The 14,043-nt window shown below is 33.5% G+C and overlaps 1 protein-coding gene and 1 long non-coding RNA gene across 12 annotated transcripts in view; both read right to left on the bottom strand.

The window, feature by feature from the left end:
- Window positions 1–14,043, bottom strand: part of LOC106081450 (uncharacterized) — a 207,009-nt gene that overhangs the window by 133,565 nt on the left and 59,401 nt on the right. Inside the window, exon 1 of one of the 11 annotated variants that reach the window (XM_013243403.2) lies at window positions 4,407–4,612. The exons of the other annotated variants lie outside the window; for them this stretch is intronic. Within the exon in view, the coding sequence (XP_013098857.2) occupies window positions 4,407–4,540 (134 nt within the window). The 5' untranslated portion in view covers window positions 4,541–4,612. Of the gene's footprint in view, window positions 1–4,406; window positions 4,613–14,043 lie in introns of those variants that run through there. 11 annotated transcript variants of the gene reach the window in all.
- On the bottom strand, window positions 4,768–12,664 carry LOC131997807 (uncharacterized). The gene is made up of 2 exons (XR_009398432.1): window positions 12,215–12,664; window positions 4,768–4,997 (listed from the first exon to the last, which is right to left on the bottom strand). It is a non-coding gene; the product is annotated as an uncharacterized LOC131997807 (long non-coding RNA).

Raw genomic sequence — 14,043 nt, 5'->3', positions numbered from 1 at the left:
TTTTTGAAATTGTTTGAATCTTCTTTTTAAAATCCGTTTTGTAAAATCGGCTGCCGTGGGATTGCTATTTTATTTATAATTTATCGAAAAAATATTGAATCAATTAATTTTTTCATTTTATTTTCAATTAAATTTTTAATTAAAATTGTTCATCGATTTTTTTTTCTACGTATATTTACTTTATGGGTTTGCAGATCAATAATTGGAGGTGTTACACACGGAATGAATAGATTAGTATACCTCCCATCCTATGGTGCTGGGTATAAAAACTGAATTCGGAATTTACCGCATGTTTCACCTATTTTATCTTCTTTTTCGATTATTTTGTAACTTTTGTGTCAGTTTGGCCTGCAAATCCATACTTAATTATTAAGCTAAAATTACAGATTAGTTTTTTACCGTAATTTTATCCACTAAGATGAGTACCTAGTGTTGTATGAAGTTTGATATATGATACATCTTACAACTCGTAATGACTTGGCTCTTCAAGTGTCAAAAATATGTCATAAAGTCTGTGATGAACTTCACTTGAACAAAAACGCATCCGCAATTTGTAAGCCTTCGATATTCATCATAGACACAGGCCATCGGCGCCCAAAATAGATGAAGACTTTGGCGGCCAGAGCCATTTGTCTTGAAGTGTGGCGGAAGTATTCAATTACATAGTCAAAGCGCAGGAAGATATTGGCACTTCTCTCCAACATGGATTTTGTGGTAGTGTCAGTTAAAAATTATTGACTGGCGGTGTTTGTTTGGTTTTTGTTTTTTTAACTACGGCTAGTTTTTGCTATAACTTTGGGGGTATGTCATTGTCGAGTTTTTCCTAGTTGTCATTATTTTTTCTTCTTCTTCTTCCTGGCATAATTAATTGAGGTGGTGTAGTAGCAGTGGTGATGATGATGGTGGTTTAAAACCCAGGAAAAATTAAAAGAAAAGCAAAACGAACAAAGCTGACTTTAAATGACACTTAAGAGGTGCTGAGACATGAGTCGCTTTTAAAACGCCGTATTACCATGGTCCGGGGCCCCCAGCCATCAGCAATGGACTATGAATCGAATCGAGTCGAGTGACTGACTGACTGAGTATCTCTGTTTGACTACTCATGCTTGGATGGCAGCTATATGGGGAATAAATGAATGAATAGCTTGCTGGCTGGTTGGCTGGATGACTGACTTGTTGGATGGCTGTTTTGTTAACTGTGGTGTTTGAATGATGATGATGATAATGGTGGTGGTGTTATGTCGCACTTCTTTTTTTTTTGTTTTGCAAAAAACTATTTTTCAATTTAGTCTTGCTTGAAAAACGACAATTGCATTTGAATGGAGACATTAGGTAATTTGATCCAATCCGCCAGCGAGTAACTGAGTCGATTGTTTTGCTGTGCAAATAATGGTATTAAAACTAACAAACAAGCCTATTAGTGGCCGAGTTATGAATGAAACATATATGGGCTCTACTTTTGCGGAGCCAGTTTTCCTGTCTCATCCATATATAGGGTTGGCTGTCTTATGGTGGATTTATGTAATTAAAAAAATTACAGAAACACTGACATAATAAGTGTGAAATTTATGTTTGAGAAAACCTTATCTTAAACATTTGGCAAAAATGTCGATTAAATTTTCCATGAAATAAAAATTTTTTCCTTAAGAACAATTTTACAAAAATAAACAATATTATTGAGCTCCCATTGCAGGATATTTTCCGGCTTTAGACCATTATTTAATGCTTTCTAGGCAAAGAATAGTAAAGCAAAAAATATTTAAAAGTCAGCAGTGTGCTGTTGCCAAAAGCATTTGACTGGTTTCCTGTATCGTGATTTCATTTTCGACCAAGGAACATCATCAGCAGGAGATGTCAAATGGATCATTGGGGCTTTACAACCATTCCAACTAGAATAAATTGTAAAGCACACATCTGAATTTGAACAGGGCTCTTTAAGACAACTTGTTTCATAAGCGCAATAGAAAACCAATCAAATCTTACTTCTCTTATTCAAATCCAACTTATCCAACGGATAAGAATTGCGCCCTCTAGAAGCTCAAGAAATCAAGACCCAAGATCGGTTAATATGGATTATTAACAGATTTGAATCGTACTTAGCATAGTTGTTGGAAGTGACACCAAATTTCAGTCAAATCGGACGAGAACTGCGCCTTCTAGAGGCTCAAGAAGTCAAGACCCAAGATCGGTGTATCTGGCAGCTATATCAAAACATGAACCGATTTGAACCATACTTAGCACAATTTTTGGAAGTGATACCAAAACACCACGTGCAAAATTTCAGTCAAATCGGATGAGAATTGCGCCCTCTAGAGGCTCAAGAAGTCATGACCCAAGATCGGTTAATATGGTAGCTATATCACAACATGAACCGATTTGGACCATTTCCAATCACAACCGACCTACACTAATAAAAAGTATTTGTGCAAAATTTCAAGCGGCTAACTTTACTCCTTCGAAACTTAGCATGCTTCAGACAGACAGACGGACGGACAGACGGACATTTCTAGATCGACTTAAAATTACATGGCGATCAAGAATATATATACTTTATGGGGTCTCAGACGCATATTTCGAGGTGTTACAAACAGAATGACGAAATTAGTATACCCCCATCCTATGGTGGAGGGTATAAAAATATATATCACAAGTAAAAATGCATTCAGTTCGGTCGGGCCGAACTTTGGATACTCCCTTTCGCCATAATCTGGTGTAAACTCCCTTTCGCCACAATCTGCTGAAAATTGGATAACTTATGCACCCAAATTCGGCACGGACATTGAGTGGTCTACTAAATATAAGTCAATGTGAAATTTTCTATTTCAAATTTCAGCGAAATCGGATAAAAAATAATCTTTTATGGTCTTCAGACCCTTTATCGGCAGATCGCTCTGTATGGAAGCTATATCTAAATAATGTCCCATACAAACCATATTTGGAACTGACGTGGGGAGACCTAAATCTACCCATTGTTTCAAATTTCAACGAAATCGGGTAATAAGTAAAGCTTCTATGGGATTCAGACCCTTTAACTGGAGATCGGTCTATATGGCTTTTATGGACTTCAGACCCTTTATCGGGAGATCGGCCTGTATGACAGCTATATCTAAATATAGTCCGATCTGTACTATATTTGGGTCGGATGTTGAGAGGCTTCAAACTGCGCACAGTTCCAAATTTCAGCCAAATCGGATAAAAAAATAAAGCTTTTATGGCCTTCAGACCCCTTTAGGGGAGATCGGTCTATATGGTAGCTATATCTAAATATAGTCCGATCTGAACCATATTTAGGTCGGGTATCAGGAGGCTAAAAATAACTCACTGTTTCAAATTTCAGCAAAATCGGATAAAAAATAGAGCTTTTATGGCCTTCAGAACCCCTTATCGGGAGATCGGTCTATATGGCAGCTATATCTAAATATGAACTGATCTAATCTATATTTGGGTCAGTTGTCGGGATCGGTCTATATGACAGCTATATCTAAATATAGTCCGATCTTTACCATATTTGGGTCAGATGTTGGTAGTCCTTAAACTACTCACTGTTTCAAATTTCAGCGGAATCGGATAAAAAATAAAGCTTTTATGGCCTTCAGACCCCTTATCAGGAGATCGGTCTATATGGCACCTATATCTAAATATGAACTGATCTAATCCATATTTTAGTTAGATATCGGGAGGCTTAAAATAACTCACTGTTGCAAATTTCAGCGAAATCGGATAAAAAATAAAAATAAAAAAAATAACATTTATTAAAATTAAGTTTTGAAAAAAAAAAAATTCGAAACATTGACATTTTGGAAAAAAAAATTTTCACAAAATTCAAAAAAAAAAATTAAATTTTACCAAAATTTTCCACAAAATGAGATTTTGATAATTTTTTTTTTTAATTTTTTAAAAAATTTTAAAAATTTTTTAAAAAAGGTTTTAAAAAATTTTAAAAATGTTGAAAAAAATTTTTAAAGTGTTGCAAAAAATTTTAAAATTTTTGAAAAAAAATTTAAAAATTTTGAAAAAAAAAATTAAAAATTTTGAAAAAAAATTTTAAAAAAATTTGCAAAAAAAAATTTGTAAAAAGAATTTTGAAATATTTGTAAAAAAAAAATTAAATTTTTGAAAAAAATTTGTAAAAAAAATTTTAAAAATTTTTAAAAAAATTTTAAAAAATTTCTAAAAAATTTCTTAAAAATTTTAAATAAATTTTAAAACGTTTTAAAAAAAAACTTTAAATTTGTTTAAAAATTTCTGATCGTAAACTTATTTTCTTCAATGCAATTTTTTCTGTGTGTATTGAACTGGTTTCATTTGCCAACCATTGACTATATGTAACTAGGAAAACTATTTTCATAATACAATCTAATGAAATAAAGAAATAATTATAGTGATCATATGAGTGAGTTGCTTACCCCAAATAGCATTTCGTTGTCCGTGTTAGTAGTACCACACCGCCAATGATGCCTATTACAGCAGAAATGCCGACAACTAAATTGTTGCAACGCATCGGTGGAAATTCCAAAATTTGTTGAATTGGTTTCTTCATTTGTTCGTTGGTAAAAAAATAACTTGACTTAACTGTTAAAAAACTATTTACAAAATTTGTTTTAATTCTCTTTTTTTTTCTTATTCATTTTTCATATTCAAACTTTATCACTTGTAAAGATAGTGTAAGAAAACAAAGACAGATAAGCTTTAGTTATTCAATCACTTGTTTTTTCTTATTTTTTTTACATCTCGTTTTTCGGAAATTCACTTTTTTTGCACTCCTGATTTTCTTTTGCTTTGGCTTTGGTCCTGCTTGTTTGTTTGATATGATTTCAATATCTGCTTCTTAACTTGTTTTTGAAATGTTTACTAGCCACTTTTCGAGGGTTGACGCCGCTGACTGAACGTCAAACTTATCTCCTCAGTGTTGTTTCACTTTGCAGTAGAATTCAGGGTTAATTTTTGTTGGTTTGTGCGAGTAGATAATAATCGTGTTTATAGTGTTGCTTTGTTATCTACGTTTTGTATAATGTGATAAGTTTTTGGGGACATTGGGGTGGAACGATATAAACGTGCTTAGTATCTAAGATTTATTCAGAAGTTGTATATATTAGTGGTAGTTTAGACAATTTTTTATGGATTATTTTCTATTATGCCGCACTGTATATACCATCCCTAATCAAGGTTGTCCATAGTTGCAGTAACTTGTTTATATTGCTTAGTTGTGTTACGATTAGAACAGTTAAAAAAATCTTATCTGGGGAATTTCTTTGTTCTTTTCTCATTCAAGCTTTTTTCTTAAGATTTCTGTTTGTGATTTGTATATGCAAACAAAAATACGTGCTCCTTTTGACCGATTAAAATGTCTGAAGTGGAAGTTGTGTTTTGAACTATGATTTTAAAAATAGAAATTCGGAGGTCTCAATTACGAGACTCTGAACAAGACATACTTAAAAGGTTTAAAACCAACCTTTAAGGCATTGGAAGTTTCTAAAATAGGAGTATATTCTGTAAAGTCAATGGAAATCATTGAGACTGGTACCCTATCTCATTGACTTTGTATAAAGTTTCCAGCACACATGAATTTTGCAGATTGTTTCTTATGGGAGACTTTTTTCTCTCATCATCGGACGAAATTTCTTTTAAACTCTTACGAAACTCGCATATTAGGGTGAAAACAAAAAAAAAAAAAAAAAAAAAAAAAAAATATCAAGTTATAGTCCGATTTGTACTATAAATTAATACTGAACAGTGTAGAAGTCATTGTATAATATTTCAGTTCATTCGAATAAGAATTGAGCCTTATAGGGGCTCATGAAGCAAAATCGGGAGATAGGTTTATATGGGAGCTGTATCAAGCTATTGAACGATACAGACCATATTAGGCACGTATGTTAAAGGTCATGAGAGAAGCCGTTGTACAAAATTTCTGCAAAATCGGATGAGAATTGTGCCCTCTAGAGGCTCAAGAAGTCTAGATCCCAGATCGATTTATATGGCAGCTATATCAGGTTCTATACCGATTTACGCCAAACCTAGCACAGTTATTGGAAATCATCATTGGCTCAAGAAGTCAAGACCCATGATCAGTTTATATGACAGCTATACCAGATTATAAACCGATTTCAATCATACTAAGCACAGTTGTGGGAAGTGATACCAAAACTCTACGCGCAAAATTTCAGTCAAATCGGACAAGAATTGTGTCCTCTAGAGGATCAAGAACTCAAGACCCAAGATCGGTTTATATGGCAGCTATATCCAAAACATAGATCGATTTGAACCATACTAAACGCAGTTGTTGGAAGTGATACCAAAACACCACTTGCGAAATTCCAGTAAAATCGGATAAGAATTGCGCCCTCTAGAGGCTAAAGAAATCAAGACCCAAGATCGGTTTATATGGCAGCTATATCAAAACATGAACCGATTTGAATCATACTAAGCACAGTTGTGGGAAGTGATACCAAAACTCTACGTGCAAAATTTCAATCAAATCGGACAAGAAATGTGCCCTCTAGAGGCTCAAGAAATCAAGACCCAATATCGGTTTATATGGCAGCTATATAAAAACATAGACCGATTTGAACCATACTAAGTGCAGTTGCTGAAAGTGATACTAAAACAACACGAGCAAAATTTTAGTCAAATCGGGCGAGAATTGCGCTATCTAGAGGCTCAAGATGTTAAGATTCCAGATCGGTTAATATGGCAGCTATATCAGGTTATGGACCAATTAAAACCATATTTGGCACAGTTGTTGGAAGTCATAACTAAACACTTCTTGCAAAATTTCAACCAAATTGGATAATAGTTGCGCTTTCTTGTGGCTCAAGAAATCAAGATTCAAGATCGGTTTATATGGCAGCTTTTGGGTTGCCCAAAAAGTAATTGTCGGTAATATAGTAGTAATATAGTCGGCGTTGACAAATTTTTTCAACGGCTTGTGAGTCTGTTATTGCATTCTTTCTTCTGTCAGTTACCAGCTGTTACTTTTAGCTTGCTTTAGAAAAAAAGTGCGCGAAATTTTGTTTACATTTGTTTGTTTGGCGTCATTTTTAATATGGGTACCAGATGTATTGAAAGAAATTCATTTAACAAACCGAATCAACGCTTGTGATATGCACCTTAAACGCAATGAATTCGATCCGTTTTTAAAACGAATCATAACTGGAGATGAAAAATGGATTGTTTACAACAACGTTAATCGAAAACGATCATGGTCCAAGCATGGTGAACCAGCTCAAACCACTTCAAAGGCTGATATCCACCAAAAGAAGGTTATGCTGTCTGTTTGGTGGGATTGGAAGGGTGTGGTATATTTTGAGCTGCTTCCAAGGAACCAAACGATTAATTCGGATGTTTACTCTCAACAATTGGGCAAATTGAATACAGCTATCAAGGAGAAGCGACCAGAATTGGTCAATCGTAAAGGTGTCATATTCCACCAGGACAACGCTAGACCGCACACATCTTTGGTCACTCGCCAAAAACTGAGTGAGCTTGGCTGGGAACTTTTGATGCATCCATCATATAGCCCTGACCTTGCACCATCAGACTACCATTTATTTCGATCTTTGCAGAACTCCTTAAATGGTAAAACTTTCGGCAATGATGAGGCTATAAAATCGCACTTGGTTCAGTTTTTTGCAGATAAAGGCCAGAAGTTCTATGGGCGTGGAATACTAAATTTGCCAGGAAGATGGTAAAAGGTTATCGAACAAAATGGCAATTATATATTTGATTAAAGTTCATTCTAAGTTTTATTAAAAATGCATTTACTTTCTTTTAAAAAATCCGCCATTACTTTTTAGGCAACCCAATATATACTTTATGGGATCTTCGACGAGTATTTCGAGGAGTTACAAACAGAATGACGAAATTATGGTGGAGCGTATAATTATAAAAAATGTTGAAAAAATTTATTTTTATGCAAAATTTTGTCGTCAATGTTTGCCTGACTAACTAAATATGCCTCTCAAACTAAGACGCTTCTCAAAAAAAGTCTACGCAAACTCTCAAAAAAAGCAATTATGAGATTTTTCCATTTTTTTTATTTCCCACAATGGTCAGTAATAAAATTCCAATTATTTTCACATTTTGTTAATAATAAAACATTTGTTGGGGGCCATAACGATAAACAGAAATTTGTAATCACTCTAAATAAGAAACCTAGAGTCTACGTGCAAAATGTAGATGGCAAGTTGATTGATTGCAAATAGCGCCGCAAAAATTTGTTAACAATTAAACAAAAAAAAAAAAAAAAAACACAGCCACCGCAGGCAGCGCACAATTGTTGATAAGTGAGCTTAGCAAAATAAACACAAGAGCTAATAAAGAGGAGAAACAAAGTCACATAAAGAAAATGGAATGCCAAAGAAAAAAGTGAAACAAAATAAAAGCTGTTATGGAAGAAAAGGCAGATAAACGCTATTTTATTGAGGAGTTACATAAGTAGAAATGGCAAAATCGTATGAGAGAAAAAAAATGAAATTCCCACCAAATCATAGCTGCTGAACCATAAGGTTTGTTTACTTTTGTGTTTTTTTTTCCTCCTGCGGCTGTTTAAGTTTTGCTTTTTTTGTTTGTTTCTCAGACTGATACGTTGGTGGAAAATTGGGTCAATATATTCGCAACACGAAATGATAAAAACCCAGTCTATACTTAGTTTGTATGCATGCGTTATTTAGGGAATTGCGAATTATTGCGCTGCTGTTAAACCTGGAGGAGTTGCCTTAATATGGTCGGTGGTTTTTGTGTGTTGCTTGTGTTTCATTTTCAAAATGTTCCGCAACAACATAGCAACTGTGCTTAGCAAATCGATGCATTTTTTTAATACGATTAACGCTTTGTTTTGATTTTTATTGTTTCTGGGATTATTTTCTTTGTTTGCTGCACGTTTGTAGAGGATTTGAAATTTAGAAAATAATGTTTCATTTCCATTTGGTTTCCCTTTCGAAAAGTACTGGCCTACAAGAAATATGGCTTTTAAATAAGGTGCCAGAGCAAAGTGACTCTTACTTAATATTGTAAGGCATTTTTCCAACTTTTTTAAATTATGTCTAAAACTGAAATTTTGATAAAATTTTTATAGAAATAATATAGTTAGAAAATTTGTAATAGAAATAAAATTTGGGTGAAAATATTGCAAAAAATTAATAAAATTTCTATAGAAATCTAATTTTGACATTTTTTTTAAGAAATAAATACTCAAAAAAATTTTATAAAAACAAATTTATAGAATAAATAAATAAAATTTATAAAATAAAATAAAAATTTTGAAAAAATTTTAATTAAATTAAAATTGGAAAAAAATATGGGTGTTCTATTTACCCAGAAAAATAACTTATCAGCTTACATTGTCTGCCTATTTTTAAAACGTTTTTAAACCTTTGTAGAAAACTATATATTCTTAGGCGACTTAAAATGTTTTGCACATCTGAAAACAGCACCAAATGTTTGCTGTTTTAGCAAACATTTAATGCTGTCCAATTTTAACAGATTTTTTGTTGCAACAGCAAACTTTTTAACAGTTTTTACTAACAAATTGCTGGGAGTAAATTGAAATTGTCATAAAATGTACAAAAAAATTATCTATCGAAATTAACCTTTCACTAAACTTGCTATAGATATAAAAAAAAAAATTAAAAAAAAAAATTTTTTTAGAATTAATAATTTGACAAAAATACACCAATCTGGGTCATATTAAACACAGCTAACTTTGCCAAATTTTGTCGAAGAGCATAGCTTCGAATATCGAGGGGCCAGCACAACTAATTGTGCTAAATTTTAGCGAAATTGGCAAATAAGATGACTTTCATTTGAAACCTATATTGTTCCGATCGGTCCACTTTTGATTTTGGGTTGTGTTTTTGGCATAAGGGGGAGGGTCTGTCCCCCTTCCGATACCGAAAAATTATATAGCCTATGTTCACTTCCAGAACAACCTACACAATATGCGAAATTTACGAGAAAATCGGTTCTACCATTTTTCAGTCTATACGGAACAAAAAAACAGAGTCCCATATATCCGTGATTGGCTAATGTGCCCATTTTAGGCTTTTTTGAGGGTGTAGGGTGACCCCCTATACTTCGACATGAATTTGCATGTCAGATTCGTTATCTACTCCAGCATAAATTTTATTTGATAACTATATTGTCCTTATCAGTCCACTTTTGATTCTGGGTGGTGTTTTTTGTAGTAACGGTGAACCCTCCACCGTTATCAATAAATTATAAAGCCTATTCCTACTTCCTGACCATATTTGTAATCTTCTCCCGAATACCTTTCACTTGTCCCATATTGTCATGATCGTCAAACAAACCTATTTTAAGGGGTTTTGGGGCTAGGGCGGCCCCCCCCCCCCAGGTACTTGGCTCCTACTTATATTATGAAATTCGTACTCTATTCTTGAATACCTTTCATTTGAATCCCATATTGTCCCGACCGGTCCACTTTTATTTGTGGGTAGTTCTTTTGGAATAAGGGGAAGGGTCCGCCTCCCTCCCGATATGAAAAAATTATATGGCCTATGATTCCTTCCAGACCAACCTACACAATCTGTGAAAATTTCAAGGTAAGCCGTTTTTGAGTCTATACGGAACAAACAAACACAATTTGTATTTTATATATAAGATTATTATATATTAAAAACAGCCAATTAACAGTTCTATGTTAATCAATTAACATACCTCTGTTGTAACGTAACAGGTTCTTGTCTTGTAAAGTAATAGGTTCTTGTCTTGGCTAAGTTATATTAAGCTTTATCTGAACGGACTTTACGATGGTCTGGAAGGAAATATAAGCCAAATATTTTTTATATCTGAGCGGATTCTCCTCCATAACTCAATTTTTTGGTTAGGTTGAAAATAGGGTACGGATGTTAACCTCAATTTTAAAAAACGCGATATTTTGAAAATAGATCAACCAATTTCGTTTGTACCTTTATTGCTACTCCACTGAGCCGAATCTAATATTCAAATTTAAATCTGAATCTCCCAAAATACACCAAATTTGTAGTGCGCCTATGACGCTGGACGCATAAGTTCGAATCCTGGCGAGAACATCAGAAAAACATTTTTAGTGGAGGTTATCCAAAAACATGCACCAGAAACTTGACTTTGATTTAAGAGTCACGGTTTTTTGGGTAAAACTACTGATAATTTATCGTAGATTACTAGTTTGACAACCGTTACTATTTGACGCATCCTATAGCGCAACCAGAACAATATGTGTTTAAAATTATATTTCGATTAGAGTACAAATATTACATGAAAATTTTAGCTTGGGGGTCGCCCAAACTACCCCATAATAGGTTGACAGCTACAATTTTGAACTTTTATCTAGAGTCTGTGGGAGTAGAGTAAGAATCTGAAAATAAGGTTACAAGTTATATATTTGTAGGGATTGCCTTCGCCTTTTAAACCGCCACAAGGACATAAAAGCTGAATAGGACAGTGTGAATTCAAATTCAATCTCTAGTCGAATAGTAGTAGAGTAGAAATCAAACTTTCAAGTTTTAGTCCCAAGCGTCAGGGGGCAGCCCCAACAATAAAACAGTCTCCCATGTTGATTTTTGCGCTGGGGGTCAAACTCATAAAAATACGAATAAAGTATGAGGCAGCACTCGCGGCTAAGAGTTTAAGGGCGATGGAGAAAAAGATTGAAGTTAGAAACAAGGCGCACTATCGTTGGATAATCGAGAACGGGAAAGAACGCTAGGGGTTTCGGACCGAATACCTTAGACGACGGTTAAGTGCTGATTACAGTGGTTAATTACAAAGATGCGTTAATGGTCGGGGGAATCCCTAATAGAAATGCCAGCAACTAAGAAATTTTGTGATAGTCTAAGAATTGTGTAAAAATATGTTTTTATAGGAATTCAAAAATTGCAAGGCCTTTTGAAGAGTTTTTATGGAATTTTGTTGACCAGTGTATATTATTTTGTAATTAGCCATGTTTTTTTTAAACCAATTAAAATGATAAAACTAAACTGTTGTATTACACCAAAGTACTTATAACATGTTCCAAATCCACAATGTTCCACCAAAAACAAAAATATTTCACTTCAAACATTCAAGGCCAATTAACACTGGCTTCACATAACTTTTTGGCTTTATTCTCCAACAACTATGGTTTTTCGGGCCAAATTAAGGCATAATTTCCTTGTAAATTTTTTATTTTTATTCTATTTCCAACTAATTGGGAAAACGTGATTTGAATTTTATATACCGTTGACACTCTCGTCTCAATTGGTCGTTGACATTGGAGAGATATGAGACGACGACCTCCGGACCAACGTCGATTGGTGTTACGCGTTTGATACTGAACTCCTATTAGTTTTAGCCTTAATGCGATACCTTTAGCATGAATGTATGTGCCATCGTATGGCGATGGGACGACCAACTTTAATTATAACAACTTTGTGGGCCAATGATAAGAAGAGGTAATGGGGAGACGGCGTCATTGTCGCTACCGCCCGCAGTCTTATGAAGCAGCAGTAGATTGATAAACAAACAGAATGCAGAATTTTTTTTTTTTAAAAATTTTTATTTAATTCACAGATAAGTGCGATAAGTCTGAAAGAGCAGCCAGAGAGGGTTTTTCGGTGACAAAAGCTTTTTTTTCACTTAAAGCACTTTAAACAAGATATGAAAAGTAGCAGTTAAAATTTTGAATTTTTAAATTTTAAATTATTTTTTTTTTTTTTTTAATTTTTGTTTGATATTTTTTGTTTCAGTTTTTTTTTTTGATTGTTTAGCAATAAACTATGTGGAACAAATTCTTAAAAATTGCTGTGCGTTGCGTGTTTATTCCATATACTAAACTGAACTGTAGTTAGAATTGGGTAGGTAAGCTCCTCATTCTGTCCTTGCCATGTTTGTTTTGCTTTTCGTTTGTTGTTGTTGTTTTACTTCAAAACCTTTGTAAATCTCACAGTTCCGTTCCAAAAGGAAATAAAAATGACAGAATTCAATAAAAGAAAGAAAATGAAAAGGGAAGAAGAAGAACTACAAGAGTCACATTTACAATACGACATTTTTAACCTGCAATGTTAGACATTAATAGGACAACCAAGTATTGTGATGGCTTACAAGAAGTAACAGACAACTGAGGGAAGCCATGCAAGGTTTCACCAGAAATCACAAAACATCGAAAGAAAGGTGCCGCCCCCACTAGGTGGCAGATATTTCTAAAAAACAAAACGTCACAACGTGTTTTGGGTGTGTTGGCAAGAATTGCACAGTGGGATAAAATTAGAAAAATTATGAAAAATCAAAAAACAATATTTGACAAATTATCAAATACTTGATGAAAGTTTAGGAAGAAAAGGATAAGCTTTTCACAATGGGATGAGATTTGGAAAATGCTATAATACCAAACAAAAATCATTGTACTAAATGAGAACCTTTATACTAAATTAGCACATTTGTATCAAATGAGTACATTTGGTACTAAATTAGCACATTTATACCCAATTAGTACCTTTTGTACTAAATAAGGACCTTTGTTCTAAATTATTTCCTTTGTACTATATAAATACCATTGTTTAAAATTAGTTCCATTGTTCTAAATTAGTACATTTGTACTAAATAAGTACTCTTGTACTAAATTAGTTCCTTTGTACTAAATAAGTACATTTGTACTAAATAAGTACCTTTGTACTAAATATGTACCTTCACACTAAATTGGCACCTTTGTAGTTTATGAGTACCTTTGTACTAAATTAGTACCTTTGCTTGCAATTAGTACCTTTGTACTAAATAAGTACTTTTGTACTAAATTAGTAGCTTTGTTTGCAATAAGTACCTTTGTACTAAATAAGTACCTTTGTACTAAATAAGTACCTTTGTACTAAATTAGCGCCTTTGTACTAAATTAGTACCTTTGTTCTATATAAATACTATTGTTCTAAATTATACTAAACAAGTACCCTTATACTGAATAAGTACCCTTGTACTAAATAAGTAACATTGTACTAAATTAGTACCCTTGTACTAAATATGTACACTTGTACTAAGTATGTACAAAATGCAAATTTTGCCCATGAACATTCCACT

The sequence above is a fragment of the Stomoxys calcitrans genome, chromosome 5 (genome assembly GCF_963082655.1).
Source record: "Stomoxys calcitrans chromosome 5, idStoCalc2.1, whole genome shotgun sequence".
NCBI classification, from domain to species: domain Eukaryota; kingdom Metazoa; phylum Arthropoda; class Insecta; order Diptera; family Muscidae; genus Stomoxys; species Stomoxys calcitrans.
This window is presented reverse-complemented; position numbering and strand designations above follow the sequence as displayed.